Source organism: Alosa sapidissima, chromosome 16, assembly GCF_018492685.1.
Source record: "Alosa sapidissima isolate fAloSap1 chromosome 16, fAloSap1.pri, whole genome shotgun sequence".
NCBI lineage: Eukaryota > Metazoa > Chordata > Actinopteri > Clupeiformes > Clupeidae > Alosa > Alosa sapidissima.
The window spans coordinates 5,671,175-5,696,574 of record NC_055972.1 but is presented as its reverse complement, the minus strand read 5'-3'; the positions used below and the strand labels follow the sequence as shown (position 1 = coordinate 5,696,574).

The following is a 25,400-nucleotide window of genomic DNA, read 5'->3' as shown; positions in this document are numbered from 1 at the left end:
GGGGTGGGCATCTCATCTCCTGATTCCCCTATGTACAGAATATTGTCCGTGTCTAGGGCACCGTCGTCGAGCAGCTCCTCTCCATCCCCTCGCAGGGCGTCATTGGGGGTGGCAGTCCGTACCCCCTTCGTCGCTTTCGTCGTCCTCTGGGAATCTCCGGAGAGGCCAATCAATGGCCTCCTCGAAGCCCCCAGTCCAGTGGGCATCGAGGGAGTCGTCCAGGCCGATCCCTTGGAGTACTTGTCTTGTCTCTTGGCTGGTCCCTGGGTGGCTGTCCCCGAAGTGGGGGCCGCCCGTGATGTGCCCTGAGTCCGTCGGCCTCTCCACAGGCTCCGCAGGAAGCTGCGAGCCCTGTCGAGGAGGTGTCCGGGGAGGAGGCGTAAGGACAGCGGGTAGCCTGAGCGCGTCGAGGGCCTCGGCAATTTCTGCGGCGGATGGCTGTGCTCCAGTCTGGTCGTCAGCGGGGGCGTCGGCTGGGTATGGGTAATCCCAGTCGGCGTAGAAGTCCCCAAAGTCGATGGTGTCGTTCCCTTGCTGGTGTGGCGGTGGCGGTGGCGGTGCTTCTTCTTCCGACCTCGGCGTTTCTTCGGCGTCACTCCCCGTGAGGTCGGGTGTGGTCGCGGCCCGAGAGTGGGCTGTGGGGTCAGCTGGTGGATCACCGCTGGTCGAGGCGGTGGCAGGTCTGGATACTTGGGATTCGGGAGTGGCTCCCACCTCAGGTGGATGTCGCCTTCCCATCCTCGAGCCTGGCTCGGCTCCAGCATCGCCAGCACCTGTAGGCACAGATAGGGGAGGGAGAACAGCAGGCACCCTAGGTACATTGCGCCCAGGGTCATCAGCAGGAGCCGGCAGTATCCTCCGCCTCGTACTCCTACGCGCACCTGGTCCTCCCCTTTGTTCCCCACCACCATCATCCTCCCCGGGGGAGTCTGGTGGGGGTCCTGGCGGGCCCTGGTCCCCGTCATCGTCTTCCACCTCCTCTGGACCTCTCGCTCCTTCTGGTGGCACCGCCCTGTAACAAGAGTTAAGGTGATACCACAAATCTGATCCTTGCACTCTTACCGCCCGGGGGGTAGCCTGGGTCACTCGGTAGGGCCCTTCTGCCCTGGGGTCGAGACACGATCTCTTAAACACCCTCAGGTATACCCAGTCTCCCACTTGGATCGGTCCGGGCTCAGTCCTCCGCTCCCGAGCTCTTTCTCTTCTCTTCTGTTCGTTGAAAACCGCCCTGTGAACTTGAGAAAGCTGTTTAATGTAACTGCTCACTTCCTGTTCTAGAATTTCCAGCGGAGGCCTCTGATCCCCTCTGAACCGTGGTGTGGGCATTGCCCGCCCCGTCACCATTTCGTGCGGGGTCAGATGCGTGGTTCGATTTTTTTCGCAACGCATTTTCATCAGCGCGATTGGTAGCGCGTCAACCCAATTTAAGTTTGGCAGATTTGGATCGTCATGTGCGCTTTGGACGATCTTCGCTATCTTATTTTTCAGCGTTCCGTTCGCCCTTTCAACCATCCCCTGAGACTGCGGGTGGTAAACACAACCAAACCGAGTCTTGATGCACAGCGCCTGCGCAATCTTTTTCCACGTGTTGGCCGTAAACGCTCGGCCATTGTCGCTACTGATTATTTCTGGGATCCCAAACCTGGGTATCACTTCCCTTGCTAGGAATCGAATCACCGTTTTCTCGTCCTGCCCTCGGCTCGGACAGGCTTCTACCCATCGTGAGTAGCGGCATATTATCACCAGCACGTGTTTGTACGTGTTTACCGTTCGACCCATGTCGATGTAGTCCATTACCAGGTGTTTGAACGGTCCCTCTGGGAGTGGCACGTGTCCCAGGGGCCGTGGTCCTATGCCTATTGTTATGTTGTTTCTGTAATTGTGTGTGGCACAGGTGTGGCAATTTCTTAGCACGTAATTGATGCGATCTTGAAGGTATGGGGCCCAGAACCCCTTGTCAAGTATCTGCCGCTTGACCTCCCCCCTTGCGCAATGATCCACATCATGCGCATCATGAATGAGGAGATCAAGGAGTCTACTTGGGGCCACCACCCTTCCATCATGACTCCTCCACACCCCATTCCTGCCTTTCGACGCACCCCTTTCCTCCCACAGCAGTGTTTCGGCATGCGATGCCGTACTCTGTGCGTCTTTGATAGCGCTAAGCGTGAGCATGGGATCCACAATTCTAAGCGTCCGTCCGTCAGGCAAGGTTCGGACCACTGGGGCTTGTATTACTGTGTCGGTTGCCGTAAGAAGCCGATCAATTACGCCTGGCGAGTACCTGGCCTCACAGGGCTTGTCCCAGCACTGGGGGCAGCTGGCCCTCTGGCATAGCGCGCAACAGACGGGATCTACCTGGTGCTCGTGGTCGTCATCACACCATTGGGAGCACCACATACATGTGTTGTAAGGGTAGGGGCACTTTGTAGGGCAGGGCACGCTGTGCACCGCCCTTTTGAGCAGTATTTTATGTGGTTCGTTATCCTGTGGAGATTTGGGGGCGGCATTTGACTTTCTAGCCTCCAACGCCGCTTCCTTTGCTGCCTCATCTGCCTGTGCGTTCCCTAGAGTAATGTAGTCCTGTCCCTTACAATGCGCCTTGCATTTGCATATTGCCAGCGTCTTTGGACGCATCATCGCCGCTAACAACAACTGAATCTGCTCCAGATGCTGGATGGGGCTCCCATCCGATTTCTTGAACCCTCTCTGTTTCCACTGAGCGCCATGCACATGGCAGACGTTGTGGGCATAGGCGCTGTCCGTGTGTACGGTTGCATCCTGTCCCTCTGCTAGGGAGCACGCTGCTGTCAGCGCCTTTAATTCAGCTAGTTGCGCTGAACATGGTTGTGTGCATGGCTCACTCATAATTGTCACAAATGTTTCTGGACCTGTCATCTGCACTACGCTGAATCCTGCATGCGTCTTATTGTCATAGTTATGGCTAGAGCCGTCCACAAAGTAGGTGATTCCCTGTCCTAATGGCTCGCTCTGCAGGTCTTCCCTCAATTTTGAGAAGGCGATTGAATCAGCCACGCAGTCATGTGGCTCGCCCTCATATTCAAGTGGGATGAGATCCGCCGGGTTTCCTGCTGTGTCACATGCCTTTATAGTGACATCTGGGCAGAGTGACAGATTGTAATACCTCAATTGCCTCTGAGGCGTCACACAGAATTTTCCTTGTTCCACCAGCTGTGCTATTGCGTGACTGGTGTGTATCACCACTGGCCATCCCATGGTGATGTTAGAGGCTTTGACGTAAGCCGAATATACGGCTTCAAGACCCTGGAAGCATGGTGGGTAGCCCTGGGCCACCGCATCCAGCTTTGAGCTGTAGTAGGCAATTGCTTGCTTGCCGCGTCCATGGCACTGTGTTTGTGCCATGATTGCGGTCATGTACGCGTCTTTTCCTGCTTCCTTCCTGACCGACACGTACAGATAGAAGGGTCTCTTGTAATCCGGCAGTGCAAGTGCCGGTGCTTGCTGTAATTCTCCTTTGATGCGTTCAAACGCCTCGTTTCCGTCCACTGTCCATGTGAGACGATTCCTCAGGTGGCTGGTTCCAGCCTGCACGATCATGGCTCGTAGTGGGGCTATCTTTTGTTCATAGCACTCCACCCAGTCGCTGCTGAAGCCTATGAGTCCAATGAACGACATCATTTGCTTCACCGTGTTTGGCTTCGGTGCCTTGGCAATTGCCTCAATGTGTTCTGGGGCGATGCCCTTGTGCCCATGTGAAATCCGGCGACCTAAGTAGATCACCTGGGGCTGTGCAAATTGTAGCTTTTTCCTTGATGCTTTGTACCCCCCTTCGGCCAGAACGGTCAGCACGTGGACCGTATCCCTTTCACACGTTTCCTGGTCCGGTGAGCATACCAAGACATCATCAACATACTGCAGAATCGTGCTCCGGCATGCAATGGGCTTTAAGTCCTCCTTGAGGGCTTGGTTGAAGATGTGCGGTGAGTGCTTGAACCCTTGTGGGAGCCTTGTGTACTGGAACGTCTTGCCCTGATACTTAAATGCAAAAAATTCCCTACTTGCGGGGGCCACCCGTATTGTGAAAAATGCTTGAACCAGATCAATGGCAGAGAACGTTGTTGCACTTGCCGGGATGTTGGTCATTAGTACGTTAGCATGTGGGACGTCCGCCGGATAGTCCTCAATGCGCTCGTTGACGGGTCTGAGATCCTGGACCATTCTCCATCGCACTCCATCCGCCTTCAGCACGGGAAATATGGGCGTGTTGCACCTTGCACTTGGGACTTCCTCTAAGACTCCTGCTCCCAGGAGGTCTTCAATTGTTCCTCTTATCCCTTCAGCTGCTTCTGCTGAAATGGGGTACTGCGGCTGGAAAGGCAGCGTCGCTCCTGGTTTCAGCCTGAACTCCACAGGGCTCGCTGACTTGACCAGCCCTATGTCACCATCTCCTTGCGACCATACCACAGGCGGCACTTTTCTCAATATTCTCTCTGCCCGTTCGGCGTCTGTTTCTGTCGTCTCTTGCAGCATCATCATTTTCCAGGGGGTCGGTCCCGGCCTCCCTGTCTTTTTGTCCGTCTCGCCGTCTAGGTAGTACTTCTTATACTCCTCCCATTCTGGGTCGGACTTGTTGATGGGCACATGGTTCTCCTTATCCCAGCATCGATATCCTGCTCCTCCCAGCAGGCCATACATGCAGTATGGGTTGCCATAGGGGCACCCTTTGACGTAGGGTATGTCACGAACCTCCTCCGGGAGATATACTGCTGGTTGTGCTTCCCTTTTCTTTGGGCACCATGACAGATGTCGCATGTACGTGCTCCATTCCGCGTCTTCCTTGCTGAACGGTACATGTCTCGTTTTGTCCCAGCAGCGGCGCCCCGCTCCTGGGAACAGGCGGTAGAGGCAGAATTGGTTCCCATACGGACATCCTTCAGCATATGGTATCTCCTCTCTCTCCTGCGGTTCTGTGTCCATGATTTCGATTATCTGTGGGACTCCCCACACGGTGACCGGGTTGTCCATTTTTATCCTGAACATTGGCTCTCCTCCTCTACTGACAGCCGTTTGGAGTCGATCATTTCCTGTGTCCTTCCACTTGACGCACAGGGCCTTGAGCATCACTGGGCCCATCTCTCTTGCTCTGTGACCTCTGGCCACTCTTAGAGTAATGTGTGGCATTGTTCCAGGCATGTCGAAGATCAAGCCTAGATCCCATCCTTTCGCAAATCTCACCTCGGCGGCCACTCCTTCCTTGGCCACCACCAGTGCGTGTATGTCGAGTGGGATGCGTCCCCACTTACTCACGTCCCTATTCCATCTTTCCTCTCTTTCCCTGCTTGGCGTTTGGTCGAACTTTATCGTACAATGAAAGGGGCATCTTGGCGTCCTTAGCCGAGCATGAAGGCTGTTTATTTGGAAAGCATACTCGTTGTAGACTACTCGCTCTATGTTTGGCTCCAATTGTCCAATCCAGTAGACCTGGTGAGTTTCAGTTTGAGTCGGGGCACTTATCCTTAGGGCCATTTGGGTTGCCAGCCCTGTTATTTGTACTCCTGTTGGGGAACACTCAATTTGGAGTCTTAGGTTGCACAGTGCGTCCCGTCCCAATAGGTTGATGGGCGTGTGTTCTGCTATTAAGACTGGTATCCTGATTTCCTTGTCTTCTATTTGGATCGATACTGGGGCCGTCATTGGAATTAGCTGCGTTTTTCCCGAAAAACCCACTGTCTTCATAAACTTCCCTGAAGATCTGGGGAGGTGTTGGGCATCTTTTGGGTGAAGACAAGTATATGTTGCCCCTGTATCCACTAAACATTTGACTTCCATGCCCTCGATTAGAACCTGCAGCATTGGTTCTGCGTCAGCCCCCCTTGTCAGGGCGGGGAACTGACCCTCCCCTGGGTTTTCTGGGCCTCGTCAATTCCAGTTTCCCCCGTAAGGGGAGACTGGGCCAGAGGGTGCCTGCATTTGCTGTGGGGCTCTCCCTTGTTGGGGAGCATAATTCCCTCCTTGCACTTGTCCTTGATTTGTCTGTCCTCCTTGGTTGTTCTGGCCTCCGGTCTTTGTCGGGCAATCCCTGGAGATGTGTCCCGTTCCTCCACACACCCAACATTGGATGCTGTTTCCTTGGCTCGGCTGGCCTTGGTATTGTCCCCTTCCATAGCCTCCTCTGCCTTGTCCTCCTCTTCCCTGGCGGAATCCTCCTCTGCCTCTTGGCTGGTACCATTGTTGTCTCTGTTGCTGTTGTTGTGGGGGTCCATATGGCGCTTGTTGCCATGTTTGCATCATGGGCTGCATAGGTTGCGGCTGCATTATTACTGGTTGTTGCACCATAGGTTGCTGCATTACTGGTTGCTGTACTACCGGTGGTTGTGGCTGTGTGGTAGGGGCTGTAGCAGGCATTACCGGAGCTTGGGTAACTGCCTTCTTTGCCCCCTTTGCCTCCTGGAGCTGCACATGGGTCAGCTTCCTTATCGCTTCCTTCTCCTGCTGCTCCTCCTTGTCTTTCCCTTGTCTGTACAGAGTTACATGGTGTACCACTGCCAGTCTGAATTCTTCTTTTGGCATGGCTGCCAGGCGCCAGTCGCTTTCCAGCTGCGTCCTGACTTCTTTTGGCAGTGCGTCCATAACCGCTCTTCTGAACTGCATGGTGAGGGGACCTGAATCTTCTGGTCTTTGTTCCATCCTTATTGTCCATTCCTGCGCTGCCCTTTCTACGAAGGCTGCGGGATTATCGCTGTCTTTGAGTTTCTCTATCCAGACGGCTGAGGGGCTGTAGTGGTTGGGGTAAGCTGCCCTTAGGGCCTTCCACACGTCGTTCCGGACGCTATCAAAACACAGGGCGTCTCTGCTGGCATCCATCAACCGCCCTAGGTTTTCTCTCTCCAGTACAGCCTCTGTGTCCGCCTTTCCCAATATCAGGCCGAGCAGATATTTTATATCTCCCACGGCCAGGTTTCGGCCTTGGGTCTCTGACTCTAGCCGACTTATCCATCTGCCCGCTCCCTCATGCAGGACAGGGAGCCGTGAAATGAGGCCATTCACATCTGAGTGGGTCCATGGCTGGTAGTGGGCCGTTTGGTTTTTTGTTATTAATGGTGCCATCACAACCGTTTCTTCCCCATCCGATTCCTCTGGGATGGCTTCTTTTCTTTCTTTTCCTTTCCGTGCCCTCTCTCTTTCTTTCTTTCCCTCCTTTTCCAGTTTTTCCAGCTCCTTCTTGTTTTCCTTTAGGCCTTTCTTGACTCCCCCTTCAATCTCGTTGAGCCCCTTTCGCACTCCTTTTCTGATCTCGTCCAGGCCTCGCTCCACTCCTTTCTTCACCCGGCTGATTCCAAACAGTCCCGTGGCGAGCACACTGGGTGGGATCATCACTGGGAGTATTCCGGCCCGCCCTCTACATGCCTCCGTTTGTCGCTGGTGGGCCCTCACACCCTTTTCTCCTTTGAACGTCCTTCCGCAGCCGAGACACACTGAGGGGCCCGCTCCCTTCGGACCCTGTGGCAGTTCTCTCTGAATTTGCTCTTCGAGGAACTGTTCCATGACTCCCAGTCCTACCTCCTCTTCTTCCGCTGACTCATAGTCCTCTCCTGAGCCAGCCTGGCTGTCTGCCCCGTCCGTATCTTCCTCCTCTTCTTCCGCTATCGTGGTTGGACCGCAGGTCAGTTCGAAGGTTAGTCTGCGGGTTCCCCTTTTGTCGGAGGACCCTTGTCTGGGTCCTTGACGGCTCTCCTTTTCCCTACTCTCCTGTTTTCTTCTCAGTTCCTTGCTCTTCTTCGTCTCTTCTTCTCTGAGCTTTCCTTCTCTCTCCTCTTGCGCTCCCATGGCCTCCATTTTTTTCAGGACCTCTTTCATTTCTCTTTTCAGGCTCTCGCCACAGTTCCTGCAAGCCCTTTTGTACTTGGCATGCTCTGGCGTGCTTCCTGGGCCTGTCCCCTTGTCTCCCCACTTCTCCATCTCTGTTAATTCCTCCATAATCTCCTCGGCCAGTTCTACCTCCTGTGATCCGATCTTTCTAGCGGCTTTCAACTCCTTCAGACCCTTTTCCATTCTCTCCATTTTTTCCTCATACCGTTCTTCAACCCTCTGTTCCTCTCTTCTTTTGTTTCGGTATCTCTCTTCCGCTTGCCTAATGGCTTCTTCCACTTTCCTCCAGCATATCTGGGTGTATTCCTCGAGCTTCCGCCATGACTCTCTGCACCCCTCCTTCACCGGTTCCTGGTCCATCTGTGACCTCACCCAGGCCAGGGTTTTCAGGGCCTCTCTATCTCGGGCTTCTCTTTCTTCCTCCCCTGTGGCCTTTACCCACTTTCTCATGACTGTCTCCAGGTGGTCCCACAGATTCCCATACCATTGTCTCTGTTCCTCTTCTCCCTCCTCAGGGGCTTGTTCCTTCCTTTGGCCTGGAAGGCGTAGGGGTTCGCTTCCTCCAGCCTCTGGATCGCCTGCACGCGTCTTCTGGCCCTCCCAACAGAGCTCTTGGGGGCTGGTCACTGGAGATTCATCTGCTTCCCAGTGACCTCTTGTGCTTGTGTGGAAGTCACTCACCACCTGCTCCTCCAACTCCCTTGCAGCTTTTTCTTCTTCATCCCACTCTTTTCCTCCACCCGGCTCTGTTCTTCCCAGAAGGTGTTCTGGGAGCGTTTCCCTGGTGGGGGATGATGGTGGCGATGCCTGTGCGGACGCCGGTTGGGATGTTGATAGTCTCGGCTGGGGGTTGGCCTGTTCCCACCTTATTCTCTTTACTTCTTTCAGCACCTCCGCGCAGGTCCCCTCCAGTGTGATCCCCTTCACCATTAGTGGGGCCTGCACTGCCAGGTGCACCGTTGGGGCCTGTGACCCGTATCCCGGTGCTTGTACTGCCAGGGTCCGTGGGTCCCTCTCTTCCAGGCGCCGGATTATTTCCCGCACGTTGTCCTCTTCTCGCGGTACCTCCGGGTACAGCTTGTCCTTTTCCCTGTATGGGGGAGGACGCGGCTCCTCCATGGGCGGAGCTCCTGGCTCTGCTGCTTGGGTCAGGGTGTCCGGCTCTCTCTTTGTGGGCTGTAATTGGGGGCACTTCTCTGTGGTGGGCGTCGCAGGCGGCGTGTCATTCTGGTCCGCCCTCTGTCTTCTCTTTCTCTCAGATATCTTAGCGAAGGCCTCCAGAGTATTCAACTCCTTCTCTCTTTTCTCCTGCCTCCGTGTGCCTTTGTCATAACCCTTGTAGTTCATGATTTTTTCCCTCATTTGAGCAATTATTGTCGGGTTGAGTGACCCTTCTTTTGGCCATGCCGTGTGGTCCCCTTTGTATCTTAAGAACCATTTGTGGTTGATGTTCTTTACATCTTTCTCAGCAATGGCATTCTCCCTTACTACTTCCTCCAGAGGTGTCATTACTCTGGTTGCCATTTTTCTCTTAGAGGTCGTTGTCTTCGGTGGAATGGGGATCTTTGCCGTAGTCTAGTTCGTTTATGTCCTCCCGGTCAGTGCAGAACATGCGATAATCCTTTTCGTATTGTCTTTTTCTCTCCCTCTTGTATCTGTTCTGGTCTTTTTCCTCCCAGTCCAGTCGTAGGTCGCTCACCAAGTATAGTATAGAGTTCCGCACGTCGCCCCACTCTTTGAAGACAGTATTCAGTTTGCCTCTCCTTTCCTCAAATGCTTTTCCTCTATCGTTCACCGCGCTCACGCTCCACCCGTCACTCCCGTGCTCGGAGATTCTTATTGTCCACTTCTCCTTTATCTTCAGGTCACCCGATGTAGCCTCTCCTTTACTTCCGGCTGCTTGGGGCTGTGGTTCCTCCTGTTTCCTCACTGGCAGGCTATTAGGGGTTAGTTCACTCAACAAAGAAAGCGTTGCTTTTAGGTCTATGTCGTCTCGATATTTGCACCTATACGGGAACTTGCACCCAAAGGGGACCTTACCCACGTATCCTACGTATTCTCGGCCCTCTCCGTCTCTGACGCTTGTCTCCCAGTCGTGTTCGTCGTATTCAACGATTTCTATGGCCCAGAGCACGTTCTGCTGTCCCTGTTCCATATACTTCTTAGAATCCTTCCTGTCCTTCTCCAAGGAGCCCTTGAGTTTCTGCCAGCCTGATGTGTCGCTCTCCTTTTAGATGTCAGCGTCTCCGGTGACGGGGTGGGCTTTATTGCCCCAGATAGACTTGAAGTAGTCCTTTTTAAACTCCCTGTCTTCTTCTTCCCTCCGACTGCGCTTGAGGGAGTCCCCTCTATCCTGCCTCTCTCTCTCCCTCTGGCACCTGTTCTGGTCCTTCTCTTCCCAGTCTAGTCGGAGGTCGCTTACCGTATATAATATGGTGTCCCTTACCTCTCCCCAATCCTCAAGGACAGTATTTAGTTCAGCCCTTCCTCCTTCGAGCACTTCTCCTTTATCGTTTGTGGCGCTCACGTTCCACCCTCTATTTCCGCTTTCAGCGACCTTTATTGTCCACGTCTCTTTTATTTCTGAGCTGCCAGATGTGGCTCCCTCTTTGCTCCCAGCCGCTTGGGGCTGTGACCCTTCTGGTCCTTCCTGAAGCAGGGTAAAAGGGGTCAGCTCATGTACCAAGGGAAGTGCTGCCTCCTCGTCTATTTCGTCCCGATTTCTACACCTGAACGGAAATCTGCACCCAAAGGGGAACCGCCCTACGTACCCCACTTGCTCCTGACCCTCTCGGTCTCGGATGCCTATTTCCCAATCGTGTTCGCCGTACTCAGTGATGTCTATGGTCCAGATCACGTTTTGTTGTTGACGTTTCATTCACTTTCAACGTCTCTCCTGGACCTGCCTAATAGGCTTCTGAGCTTTGTTAATCCGATGTATCGCTATCGTCGCTCCTTGTGTCCATAGGTGTTCCTAACTCTAACGGGTAAGCCTTTCCTATCAGATATTCTACTTTCTCTAGTAGCTCTGTGTAATTGTGGCACCGATATGCTCCATTCACGAGACCCTCTCGGTTTCTTGTAAATATGCACCACTTATTATCCTGTAGCCGAATGAAAGTGATGTGCCACTTACTTTCTAAGTTCATTCGCTATTTGTGGGCGTTACTCTGCTTATTCTCTCTAGTCCCTGCTTTTATCTCAATATTATAACTATTCTTCCTATTTCACCAACGTTATTGTATCAGTGGGGGCTTTGAGTCCTTATCTTTTCTTTTCAATAATACTTCTTCACTCAAGATTACCTTTTAACCTTTTATTTTGCTTTTACAAAGTACATTTATTGGCTTTATTTTCTCTTTATTTTATTGAAGCAGGTACAACACTTTCAATTTAAGCAAAGTTAGCGGATTACAAGTTTTTTGCTAAGCCGTTACTGTGGGGTTTATTCAGTTCAAGCGGTTGTTACAGAGGCCCTGCAGTAGTGCCTCCCCTTTCGCTAGCTTTCTATCTATATTCTCTGCTTGTCCCTCTCCTCCTAGCAGCTGGGGAATCCCTCTCAAACTTGCGCTTCCTTCCCTCAGGTGGGGCAAAGAGCTGGTCAACCACTGGCCTTGTGTTCACCCCCACAAACTTCCCTACCTGTTCTACTACTGTCTGCAGTGCCAATGGTGCTACGCTGGTGCCTAGTCTTGAGTGGGTTCCTCCGTACTTGTCAAGGTGGTCAACATGAACTGAATATTTATCCCTAGTGCTCCCTTCCTTGTTCCAGAACACTGACACTGATAAAGACTCTCTCATAAAATCGGCCAGCCTTCCTCTATCTCGGCCAACTATCTCTTTCAGCACCTGTTCTATATCCCGCACTGGCTGGGGCTCAGTCGGGCCGTGGACCTCCTCCTGCTGGGGCACAGTTGGACTATAGCTCGAGTTAGACCGGGGGTTTGTTGGGCTATAGCTTGTAGAGGGCGGTGAGCTATATCGGGGGATGGCTGGGCTGTTAACTATACGGAATGGGCTACGAATTAGCTGGTGGGACACGGTGTTGCCTGGATAGGGAGTTGGAGCTCTCACTAGACCCCCTTGACCTGACTCCTGGCGCCCCTCTTCCTCTGACCCTAGGCTGCTGTAGCCTGTTTCTGGTGGGGCACTTACTTCCCCTGGTCCAATGTCTGCCTCTTCCTCTCTCACGCTACTGTTTGGAGTGAATTCTTCTGGAGAGTCTGTGTCCGGTTCTTCCTCACCTGAATCATCAGAGATTTCAAAGCGGTAGAGGACTTTCCCTAGGGTCTCTGGCCTATGATCCCTCACAATTCTAAGCTTGGGCACCGCTGCTCTAACAGGGGGCTCAGGGGGGGCATCTGCATAGACCTCCAATAACTGTAACAATCTCCTTATGTTCAGACTATGGTTGCTGTGCAACCTTCTTATGAATATTGCAGCCGCAACTTCTATTATGTGAGTTTGACGTCCGTCTGTTAGCGTGGCGATCCTCCTTCCCTCGCCGAGCTCCTCTACCTCAAATTTGTATGTGCGCTTGTCTTGCATCTATTGTGGGCCCATGCCCAGGCGGTCAAAAGAAAACACAACGGCGCACACTCAGTTTTTACAGAAACAACAGTAGATTATAATAAAATATATTTTGTTCATCACCCTTTGCTCAGGACAGTTTCACACGTTCAACTTACAGCTAATATTGCAGTTTTTACCTATTAACCCGTTCTTTTCTCTGAACCACATATATTTTAGGGCAGCCCGCGCTCCCTTCACACAGAATATTATTTTAGTTTTCTCCTTGAAAACTAGATTTCCTCCTTGGAAATTAAAACACTATTCTTAGCTTTCTCCTTGAAAACTAGATTTCCTCCTTGGAAATGATTACATGGCCATTTAACTCAGTTTTCTCCTTGAAAACTATTTTTAACCGGTTCACAAAATTACAAAAACGCTTTTTTAAGACCAACAGTACAACCCAATCTCTGTCTTGTGTCTCCACTATCCTTTTGAGGATTCAGGTTAGCACCCCTTCCCGGCCTACCCACCGACTCCCACAGTACAGCTCTCCCTAATAATAAGCAAAAGTGCTTACCTTTTTTGGGCCCGGAGAGCTGCACTGGAGAAGTCTGCTTCACCCGGGACGGAACTGCTTCCCTTGTTGAATCCTTTCAAATCTCGGTAGGAACCTCCAGATCTGTCGTGGAAATCATCCACTTCCCAAAACCTCCAATCCAACTAGCACTCTGATGTCAAAGACCCGAAGGAGAACACCAAGACGAGAGAAGCTGGAGGCTGTTGATCCTTTATTCACCGTATTGCAGTGATAATACAATCCAAACAGCGTCAGGACTGGACCGTCAGGCAATAGAGTGGTGAGTGGCAGCTGCTACCCCGATGAGATCTGATCTGAATGTGTCTGAGCTCTCTCTTTTATGCTCTCGGGGGCCTGAGAGGCGTTCCTATCCCCAGGAACGTCACCAGGCCCCTTTTAGCCAATCAGAGCGTTTTGGGACTTGAGATATTGGTGGAAACTCCTTCTCGTGCAAACATTAAAAAATGTGTGTTGCTAGGCAGAATACATGTGTCCAGGTTCTATGTGTAATCTGTTGCCAGGCAGGGTACGTTTTGATTTGGTTCTATGTGTCACTTCAACTTTGGTTTCGCTTCCTCTCTCTGGAAGTCCCTGCTTCTCCTTTTCTGCTAGCCCCTTCTATTTATGCCCTTCTGGTAAGCACCTTTCTCTCCCAGGCCCTGTCTTGTTTACTTCCACTCTTAGCCTTTGACCGTCCAGTCTCATGACTTCCAGTAAATGTTGCATAACAGCTGCACAAACAATGTTCTCATAGTAAATGGAAGGTCTCCTTAATAGGCCAGTACACACACAAGTATTATTATTATTATGTCTAGATAAAATCACCACACTAGTTATCTTATGTGTCATAAAGGTATTTGGTAAAGTTTGATCAACAACAACCCCCCTGTCACTTAGCCTACTGTATGTAGGCTACCGCCACAACTGTCAAGCTTAGCCACTAACCACTCCGCCTCCCCACACACACACACTGGTGTGCTAACACACTCATGCATTTTACCCCCCTACTCCTGTCATACAAACAACTACGCCCCCCCCCCCCCCCAACATGGTGACTAGCAATACTAAGTACATTCACTACCTGTTTAATAAACTATGGATCTTTAGCAGGCAAGAAGGCGGACCTTTATCAGAGGGATAATCCTGATTGGGCTCCATCGCTGAACATGGTTGAAGTCAACACTTCGGTTGGTAATTCAGATGGTAGTATGCTGGCAGTTGCCAGATTTGAGCACCGGAAAAACCGTAAGAGCAAGGGCCGAGCTGTGGCAGAAGCAAGTTCAATGGCTGAGGAAGTGGAGATCACTTGCGCTGCAGACACAGCAGAAGCTGATTGTTCCACCACTTGTGTTGACATTCAGACTGACATTGTTGGTGACCACATCATAGCCATGGAGTCAGAGTTGCAGGCTCTTCGGGTAGAAAATGTCCAATTGAAGGAAAGGATTAAAGCAACTTTCAACTTTTCTTTCTTTGAGGGCAATAATGACAAAGTCCTGTTTTTTACTGGATTGCAGACATGGCACATTCTGGCAAGCCGTTACACATACATCTGCCCGTACATGTCTACTCGAAGAACACTAACTCAGTTTCAGATGTTGGTTGTTACTCTCATGAAGATGAGACTGAATCTCTCAAATACATTTTTGAGCTATCTTTTTCATGTATCTGATAGCACAATTTCACGTACCCTGTCAGAAATGATAGATGTGATGTATAACAGGATGAAGTGTTTGATAATCTGGCCTTCTAGAGAGGCACTCTGGAAAACCATGCCTATGCAGTTTCGCGAACACTTTTGGAAAAAAGTTACTGTCATAATTGACTGCTTTGAAATTTTCATAGACAGACCTTCTAACCTTAAAGCCAGAGCAGAGACATCAAGTCAAGTCAAGTCAAGTCGGCTTTTATTGTCAATTTCTTTACATGCACTGGTCATACAAAGAATTGAAATTTCGTTTCTTACTTTCCCATGCAGACATAGACATGCTTTAAATACAGACATAGACATACTATGGACATAGCCATAGACAATAAACATTAAATTAAAGTGCAAGACTGAAATATAGAACATGTATGTATCAAAATAGAAATATAGGACATATATTAAAAAAAAATAGAGGTAGTTGTGTTGTATATTTCTATAGTCTTAACAGTTACATGAAGTAACTGGGGGGGGGGGGGGGGGGTTTGGTAGACAGGATCCTAGTTTCCTAGGTTCCTGGTTGGCTGGTGGGTGGGGGGGGCTGTCAGTGATGGGAGAGTGGGTAGAGTGTTCAGCATCCTGATTGCTTGGTGGATGAAGCTACTTGCCAGTCTGGTGGTGCGGGAGCGGAGGCTCCTGTACCGCTTTCCAGAGGGCAGGAGGCTGAACAGTTCGTGTGCAGGGTGGGTTGTATCCTTGACAATCATTAGTGCTTTGCGGGTGAGGCGGGTGGTGTAAATGTCCTGCAGGGAGGGGAGTGGTGCTCCAATGATCCTCTTAGCTGTGTTAACAGTGCGCTGGAGGGTCTTCCTGTTCTGATCTGTGCAGCTTCCGCCCCACACTGTGATGCTGCTGGAGACGATGCTCTCGATGGTCCCTCTGTAGAATGTAGTCATGACAGGAGGCGTGGCACTTGCCTTCTTCAATTTGCGCAAGAAGTAGAGGCGCTGCTGGGCTTTCTTCGCCAGTGATGCTGTGTTGGTGGTCCAGGAGAGGTCGTCGCTGATGTGCACCCCCAGAAATGTTGTGCTGCTCACTCTCTCCACAGCATCTCCGTCGATGGACAGTGGTGGCAGTTGTTTGTGGCCTCTCTGAAAGTTGACAACAATCTCCTTGGTCTTGCTGACATTTAGCAGGAGGTTGTTGTCTTTGCACCATTTAGCCAGCAGGTCTACTTCTTCTCTGTAGTGAGCCTCATCGCCCTTAGTGATGAGGCCCACCAGTGTTGTGTCGTCCGCAAACTTCACCAGATGGTTGGAGCTGTGAGTGGTTGTACAGTCATGTGTTAGCAGTGTGAAGAGCAGGGGGCTGAGCACACACCCTTGAGGGGCCCCCGTGCTCAGGGTCAGAGTGCTTGAGGTGTTGTTCCCGACACGTACTGCTTGTGGTCTCTGCAACAGGAAATCCAGCAGCCAGTTGCAGAGGGAGGTACTGAATCCTAGCTTGTCCAGTTTGCTGATGAGTTGTTGTGGTATTATGGTATTGAATGCTGAACTGAAGTCTATGAACAGCATTCTCACATATGAGTCTTTATTGTCTAAGTGGGTGAGGGCTGGATGGAGGGCAGAGCAGATTGCATCCTCTGTGGATCGTTTGGCTCGGTATGCAAACTGGAAGGGGTCCAGGGTGGGGGGTAGGGTGGCTTTGATGTGTGACATGACTAGCCGTTCGAAGCACTTCATGATTATGGGCGTGAGTGCTACAGGACGGTAGTCATTGAAGCATGATGGTGATGATTTCTTTGGCACGGGTATGATGGTGGCAGTTTTGAAAAGTGATGGGATGATTGCTTGCTCCAGAGAGGTGTTGAAAATGTCTGTAAGAACATCCTTCAGCTCTTCTGCACAGTCCTTCAACACTCGTCCTGGTATGTTGTCTGGGCCTGCTGCTTTGCGTGGGTTAATGGTGGCTAGTGTCCTCTTCACGCTGGCAGAGGACAGGTACAGGGGTTGGTCGTGGGGGGGAGGTGGGGTTTTCTGTGGGTGAGTGTCATTTTGTGCTTCAAAACGGGCGAAAAAACTGTTCAGGTCATTTAGCAGAGAGGTGTTGTTCTCACAGCTCCGTGGCGCAGGCTTGTAGTCAGTGATGGCCTGTATGCCCTGCCATAGGCTCTGTGCATCTCTGCTGTCTTTGAAGTGTGTTGTTATTTTGTCTGTGTAATCCTTTTTTGCCTTCCTGATGCCCTGGGACAGGTTAGCCCTCGCTGTTCTTAGGCCAGCTACATCTCCAGCTCTGAAGGCTTTGTCTCTGGCCCTCAGCAGTCTGTGGACGTCTCCTGTCAGCCATGGCTTCTGGTTGGCCCGAGTGGTGATGTGTTTTATTTCTGTAACATCATCGATGCATTTGGTGATGTAGGAGGTCACAGTGTCTGTGTATTCCTCAATGTCAATGTGGTTGTTGTGGGTGGCAGCTGTTTTGAAGATATCCCAGTCTGTTGTTTCAAAGCAGTCCTGAAGTTGTGAGACGGCCCCCTCCGGCCACATTCTCACCTCCTTCAGAACCGGTTTGGTGACTTTTGCTCTTTGTCTGTATCGGGGCATTAGTAGGATGCTAATGTGGTCTGATTGCCCGATATGGGGGAGGGGTTTGGCTTTGTAGGCTTCTTTCTGTGGGGTGTAAACAAGGTCCAGGGTGTTTTGTCCTCTTGTTGGGAAGTTTACATGTTGGTGAAATTTTGGTAGTACAGTTTTGAGATTGGCGTGATTGAAGTCTCCAGCGATGATTGTGAAGGCATCCGGGTGTTCACTTTGTTGTTCACTGACGGCCCGATACAGCTCATTCAGTGCCATGCTCCTGTCACTGTTTTTGTTGCTGGGGGGGATGTACACCGCGACCAGCAGAATCGCGGTGAATTCCCTGGGGAGGTAGAAGGGTCGGCACTTAATAATCATAAACTCCGCCAGTGGAGAGCAGTGTCTGTGTACTACCGTAGCGTCTCGGCACCAAGCATCATGTGTGTAAACACAAACTCCTCCACCACGTCTTTTGTCTGCTAGGGCTCGGTCTGCTCGATAGCACGTTAGCTGCTCCAGGTGTATAGCAGAGTCGGGGATGTTATCGTTGAGCCATGATTCAGTGATAACAGTCACGCAGCAGTTACTCACTGTCTTGTTTGCTGATCTTAGCAACCGAATGTCGTCCATCTTATTGTCCAGTGATCTTACGTTTGCCAGGAATATGGATGGTATTGCTGGGCGAGTTGGGTTGGCTGCTAGCCTTGTTCCGACGCCAGCTCGCTTGCCTCTCTTCCTTGTCCTGGCACACCGCTTGCGGTGACGCCGGCCAGGTGAAGCAGACGGGTCCGTTGTTGTGGTAGGCAGGCGAAGTATTCCCAGTTCAGCCAGCATCTCTGTTTTTATGTCCAAAACATCGATACTGTTGTTTTCCTCCCGTATCTGCAACAGTTGCTGTCGGCTGTACATGCGTTCCGACGTAGTTTCATGCGATAAACATTCCGAAAAACACATTTTAACAACAAAAAAACACTGCACGTTCAGGAGAAGCAAGGAGTCGCTGCATCTACATGCGCCACTCAACCGGAAGTTGAGTGGCGCATGTAGATGCAGCGTGCTTGTAAGCAGACATGGTCTGCTTACAAGCACCACAACACTATCAAATATCTGATAGGAATCACACCACAGGGAACTGTTTCATACATATCCAATGCTTGGGGAGGGAGGGCCAGTGACAAGCATATAACAGAGAATTGTGGTTTCTTGAACAATATTCTTCCTGGAGATGTTGTTTTAGCAGATAGGGGGTTTGACATTCGCGAGAGCATTGGTTGCATGATGGCAGAAGTTAAATTACCCGCCTTTACCAGAGGAAAGAAACAATTAAGCCCACTGTGTGTGGAGGATACAAGACGCATAGCATCTGTACAAATCCATGTAGAGCGAATCATTGGTTCAGTGCGTCAGAAGTATTTCATTTTAAAAGGTCCCTTGTCTGTTGACTACCTTATCAAGCGGGAAAATGACACACTGCCTCAAATTGACAAAATTGTTACTATATGCTGTGCCTGCATTAACTTGTCAGAGTCCATTGTCGATTGTACATTAATTACCCTTGAGATTTGTGTAAATGCAAAGAATACATGTATTATCATTATTGTGGTTATTATTGTTATTATTACCATTATCATTAGTAGTAGTATTAATACAATTTTAATAATAATAATAATTTATCGCTGATGTTATTGTTATGTCAAGGAAGTGAATGTTGATGCCTGAACAGTTGTCTTCATGTTCATTTGTTGAGTTTCTAAATGATTTTACACATTAAATAGCAAATTATTTAATAGATCAATACAGTATCAAATGATATTGAACAATGACAGAAATAGAAAAATCACTTTTAAAATTGTGTAACTCAGACTACATGCTAACTACATACACACAATAAATCATTTTTACTGTACAATGAATGTTGTAAAAGTGTGTTAGCCTACAGTACTTAAGTTTTCTTTTCTTTGTCTGAAACTGAGAGAGTTTCCTACAATTTGGACAAAACCATTTGCGCTTGGGGGTACATTTTATCCCCAGGCATGTATTGTGAAACCTCTCCACAGGGCAAAGAGGATTGCCACATGTTGTCATTTCTCCAAACTCAACCTGTTCGCAGTAGCACCAAGCCCTTTCCTTCTGATTAGTGTCAGCTAGAATGCCAGGTTGTATCTGTTCAGTGTGGGTGTCTACTGTCTCTTGAGGAGCACAACTGGTTTGTGGATTTTGTGATTCCTTGTTTGGCATTTGCGAGAAGAACCTCCCAACAAGTTCTGGCAACACAGCATACAAGAAAATATGGTGGGATTTCTGTGTAATTTCAGCCCAGCACGACTCGTCAAACAAAATCTGCAAGTGCAAGTCTTTTTCAGTCCAGACAACAAAATGTGCAATTTCGCATCTGCATACACCTAGTTGTGTTTGCACTTGATAGTAGTATGCATGTTCGGGATTGAGCTTTACATCACCATCACTTCCCTTAACTAAGCAGAACTTATTGCCCTGGCATGCATCACTGATGTTGTCGTGTCTTGCAAAAAGGGCATTTTATTTCCAGCACAGTAGTGTCACAGCAGTCACATGACATTATGCCATCAGGTGAAGCCCCAATGTGTGGGAATTCGGGGTTTATGAATAGTCCAGCATCATAAATCTTAACATTGCTGTGTCTTAGAGCTATTCTGTCAACAAACATGTCTCTAGCAAGCTTCTCATGTGTGCATCCCCAAGATGTAGCACATGACTTGAAATGTAATGCTTGAGGGTAACAGATGCTCTTTATCAAGCTCTGTGATGGCTGGGTTGGGTCTGTACAGCATACAGCTTTCATTTTGGAGGCAGTAACTCGACCTGAACGAAAGCGAAACCATAACTTGGAGCTGGCTTGGTCTCTTGTAGCTCTCTCCACTACTTGGGCTTGCTCCTGTGAGACAGTGATGGTGTTTTCCAGTTGCTGACAATGACTAACAAGGTATGTATAGTTCATAGAAAATGTGCTCTCATCTCTTAAATCTGTTAAAACACTAGGAAATTCTTTCAAAAGGGATTTTGGGATGAATTTGTCAGAAAAGGGCTCCACCAGTGAAATAATTGATGACTTTGCACCACCAGCATCTAAACTCTTAAACAGTTCCATTAGCTCATCTGTTGTTGATTCTGGTATGTGTGGTTGTGGCTGTCTAATTGTGCATTCAGGTGTAGCTTGGTCTTGTGTTAAATTGCAAATGGTGTGGTCAAGCGTCTTTTTCATTGTTTTAGCTGATGTGAAGTTAATGTCTTTACATGCTTTGTACTGAACGTTTTTCATCTCTGTGGGTAGAAGCCAGTAAGCTTTCTCTTGTGTTACTGTCTTGGAGTCTCTTATCCTCACCATAGAGTCAACTGCAAATAGAAGTGCTGCAACATGGGTGCATGCCTCTCCTAAACCGGCCATGCAGTTGCAGTGACCTGCCAAGATCCTTCCATCCATTTCTGCAATTATCCAGGGCTCCAATGGCTTTTCACGGAGCCTTTGTGAATGCAGGACCTGGGCACAGACAAAAAATATCTTGGCCTGTAGGCTACCCTGTTCGGTTCATGTTGTGTTGATTCTTTATGACTTAAGGGCTTATGTTATTGTACTGTATAATGGTTGAATATACCAGCAGCAGTCAAGTAAGTTTTGTAGGCTATTTATTTTTATTACAAAGTGTGCATTCTCATACAAAGTACATTCCATTACAGATATAAGCCTAAGTGTAATGTAGGGCTATGCATATGATGTGCGTGTGCCTGTGTGTGTGGGTGCATGTGACATCCCGTGATGCATGTCTGCATCAGTCGGAAGAAAACTTTGATGCGTGCGAGCAAGGTGAATCATTACGTGAATACTGGCGATATTAGATGTGTGTACTAAGGACATTATGCAATCGGAGACCACCCAGTGAAGATGCAATACCACGAAAAAGCAAAGAGTGAGCGACACGAGCAAATTTGAGCAATGGATTTAATGACGGCTAAGGTTAGCAGGCAATCGGAGGAGGAGGAGGGGGTCTAATGAATGCCAAATGTGAGTAGCCTAAACGGTGTAGTTATGTTGATTGCCCAAAGGATTACCCATACTGTTAGTCCATACAGCTTAACCTGTGTCGGTGATTTAGACGCAGGCATTTTACCCCCGTGAGAGCAGGTGTATGTCTATCTGAAGCGATCGAAGGAAGGCTAACTTAGGTTATTGGCTAGCGCTACACAATGTAAACAAACTCTTAACAAACTATTAGCTCACAGCAAATTGACCATGGACACAGTCAGATATAAGATTGGTATTCTGAATGTTACATGACATATGAGATGTGTAACAATTATATTGTACAATGCTTTATACAGCACTTGCTGTTAGCAGACTAGCCCAGTTAGCACTAACAGGTAAATGAATAACCAGCAGTGAGTGAACTTGGGCTTTGGATGCCCTGTGAAAATTACTGTCCTTTTATACTATCACTTACCTTTGCCTTCACCAGGCTCTTCCCATTAAACTCTTCTGACACTACATCTCGTACCCATCCACAAACCATTTGGTTATAAGCCTCTAAACCTTTGTAGCATTTTAAGTCATCGGTAGTATACGCGCTACTTGCTAGGACGAGATAGTTGACAATATCTGGGTACGATATTGATGGCAAATCATTCCAGTCACCCGAGAGGTCGGTTAGTCTGTATGGATCATTTCCCCCTATTTTTGCTATTTTTGTTCCGTATCTTATCTTCTCTTCTGAGCTTAAATGATCTAAATAATTTTGTGTGTTAGCCATGATGGCTATCTAGCCTAATGTTGCTTGAGCTCATAGAGCTCTAGCCTCTACCCGCTCTCCCCTCAAGATGGCGCTCATCCGGGTACTCCGCGATTCTCTATGACGCTGTGCAGACACCTTATAGTAATCTTATAGGAATACGTATTTTGGGACATACTGTAGAAGTACTACTAATAACTCTATAATATCCTATAACTGCTATAGTTTTTCTATAGTAGTCTTATACTATAAGATTCCTATAGTACTTTTTCCTAAGGGTCATACGTGACAGAAAACAACTTGAGTAGGCTAACCTCTGCCAATGTAGGCTATCAAAGCCATAGTTTATACTCATTACTGGAGAAGTCTTGCAGCACACGTTCTCTGCCGGTGCAATTCCAGCGAAATATAGCTAGGAGTAGGTAAGTGTGTTTGCATTTAGATCTATATGTATATTGAGCTATAACCAAGTGGTCTTTCAATGATATTATCATGGAATTCAAACCATAACTATCTATTCCGATAGCATACAATTAGCAGGCTAGGTCAGTGGCTGAACTGCATTTAGGGTGCTTATAACCTGTGTTGTGAAGTAAAATATCTACTAGGAAGATTGCAAAGACTTTTGACTGTGTAAAGAAATAGGTCTTTATTTTAAAACGTTTCCAACTGTTTATTACTTGAATGCAAGATGACTATTGCCACAAACGTTTACCTCTTTTAGGAGAAATTTTAAGCGGACATGCAATTGTTACCATTCTATTAAACCAACGTTTACCGACAAACGATCAGGAAGCGGTTCTTCTTCCTACTCGGATCAAACACATGAAGTTGTATCTCCGAAGACATTTTGTGCAACAGTTTTGACTCGAGTTTTAGCCAGGTTTTAGCACTGTAAAGTTGAATATGGAGCATAGCACAGGCAGAATCGGATGAGGACGCACTGGAGGAAGTGTCACACTACTGTTAGCCAATCAGAGATGAATTCATTAGCATGTCATTAATATTCATGACTAGAGGCGAAATCCAGTCGTTCCTCCCCGCCCACCTTCCCCACCAAACTAGAACAGCATGAAACAGACGCAGGACAGCATTTTTTTCACCAGAACCGGCTCACAGGGCATTCATCAACACTACAGACCACTGTAGTGTACAAATTGTAGTAGTGTAGTGTAACTGTAGTGTACAAATTAATGAAAAAACGATGAGATGAGACCTTTAACTTAGATATCCATCTAATTGTTTCTTGTCCCGTCTCCTCTCCTCGCTCGTTTCAGGCTATCAGTCTCTTCTCCATAGTAAGCTACTTTACTCACTGACTCGACTTTATCAGAATTCACAGATTTCACTGGCTGAGTAGCAGCAACCGAAATGATGGTTCCTGAAGCTCCTGAAGTAAATGCTGTTATCCTAACCAACGAAACATTTAGCGCAGCTTTGAAATCTTACGTGAAAATCTAAATTAGGCTATTATGGTCTGGGTCCGGATAGGATCACGTCACGGTCCGGACTCGGACTGCGGTCCGCCATTTGGTGATGGCTGCTGTAGGCCAAGGCTATAATTTCAACCTCGTAAGTGTAGTAAAAAGAAATCAGAACTATTCACAAGGTTTCTGGGCAGCATATTTATGTTCTGTTAGCAAGCAAACTTCTCATGACTGCCGACAAAGTAGCCTACTGCCAGCTGACGAAGCTCTCATTTTAAAACATTACTGAGGGACAGGCAATGTACAATCAAGAAATCCTTCCACTGAATCCAAAACTATGTTTGACATTATGTACAAAGCTTATAGGCTACAGTGGACTAGCATGTTGCAGGGGCTGCTAAAAACACCGACAAACACACTAAAAACTCGGCCAACCACAGCCCTTGCTGTTGAACGCTCCGTCCAGTTCGACCCCAGAGCGCCACAGCGGACTTATGCTGCCCCCAAGCGGCTGCAGTTGTACTTACATTTCACGCAGCGTTTTTCATAAATGAAGTGTTCATTTTTAACTATCATCGATTTCATGTGAGATTGATACTGAGGGAAAGTGACAAGACAAGTGATTGGCCTCTCTTTGTGCTATATTTGCAGCCCTACCTATCAAGTCAAATCAAGTTTATTTATATAGCGCATTTCATACACATAGGTCATTCATTGTGCTTTACATAAACAAAAATAACAAATAAAAAGCATAGAAAGGCAATATAGTCAAAGAATAGTTAAAAGGTAAATATCATAATAAAGAGAAAACAAAACACAAGGTAAAATAATTTAAAAATAAAGAATAATTAGTAAGCAAAAAACAAAGGCAAAAGTAGTAAAAAAAGTAATAAAAGACAAGGTAGAATAATTATAAAGGCAGATTCAGAATTTGTAACTCGGCACAGTTAGCAGATCAGTTGTTTCTGAGGGCGGGATTTATCGCTCTCTCTTTCTGTTATGCTTAGCCTGCCTGGGGCAGTGATATGACCGGAAACACATGCCACATGCTAAAGTGTATCTCTGATTATAGAGATCAGTTACTTTTCTTCTGCCCTCAGCTGGCCATTTTGAATTGCTTTGCGAAACAAAAAAATCTGTGCGATTGTGAATTTAGCTTGGCTTAATAGTTGAATGTTGTCTTGGAAAGTTATTGCTTGTTCACAAGTTATTTGAGTTAGCATTATATTTTCCATGTGTTGATGATGGTTAGACATGACGTTCCCAGGGAGCGCAGACCTTTTCAAAGCCAAATGTAGCTATTTGCAACAAATCTTACAGTGGACCTAGCAAAATGGTTTTGACCTGCTCAGTGATAGCTGTTTAATTTGTTTCTTTTCTGTGTAGGATATAAATCATAATTCTTGAAGATTAGCATGCAAACAAGCGAGACCTAGGTTTCTAGGTTGACATAGCGCACCTATTGCTGAAACTCGCCCCTTTAGTTGGAATATGTAATCATTGCAGCCTCAGTAGTCATCAGCAGAAGACATCAACATAACATGAGAGATAGATGTATTTCTTCACAAAAGAAATATCAAATGATAATGGATTGAAAAGAGGTGATAATAGAGACCAGAAAACAGACATCCACAGTCCCTTTCTATCAACACCAGTGATTTTCATAGACAGGGATTAGGCTTTAAAACAGATTGTCAACATGTATGTTGTTTGGTCTGTTGTGGCTGCATAAATGAAGGCCAATGTGAGCAATGTTTGTTCCCTGGTTTGAGGTAGTACTCAAGACATTTCTTCAAGGATGGCAGGTCTGAAAATATCTTCTCCATCATCAAATTATTCAATTAGGCTAAACATAACCTTAACTCAAACTACTATGTCATTTTAATATGTAACGGCTCCTACACACAGTTGCATGCGTTGCAATGCTGGAGACGCATCCCATTCACTTTACATGGGCTCACGTCATCCGTTGCCAAACTGAATTGTGGGTCCGTTGCGTCGCGTTTCTCCCGTAGCTCGCGTTGAGAAGTTCAGCTGTTGCTGCACCGACAGACG

The 25,400-nt window shown here is 48.2% G+C and overlaps 1 protein-coding gene across 1 annotated transcript; it reads left to right on the top strand.

The window, feature by feature from the left end:
* The first annotated feature begins 517 nt into the window (after positions 1-517).
* Positions 518-13,137, top strand: LOC121685799 (wiskott-Aldrich syndrome protein homolog). Its single transcript, XM_042066567.1, has 2 exons — positions 518-1,012; positions 12,941-13,137. The coding sequence occupies exons 1-2, from the start codon at positions 518-520 to the stop codon at positions 13,028-13,030; spliced, it is 585 nt and encodes a 194-aa protein (XP_041922501.1). The 3' UTR covers positions 13,031-13,137.
* The last annotated feature ends 12,263 nt before the right edge of the window (positions 13,138-25,400 follow it).

Coding starts and splice junctions, on each gene's coding strand:
- LOC121685799 (XM_042066567.1), top strand. CDS start 518: ATGGTGTCGTTCCCTTGCTGGTGTGGCGGTGGCGGTGGCGGTGCTTCT. Junction 1,013..12,940: donor CTCCTTCTGGTGGCACCGCC/CTGTAACAAGAG, acceptor AAAAGTGCTTAC/CTTTTTTGGGCCCGGAGAGC.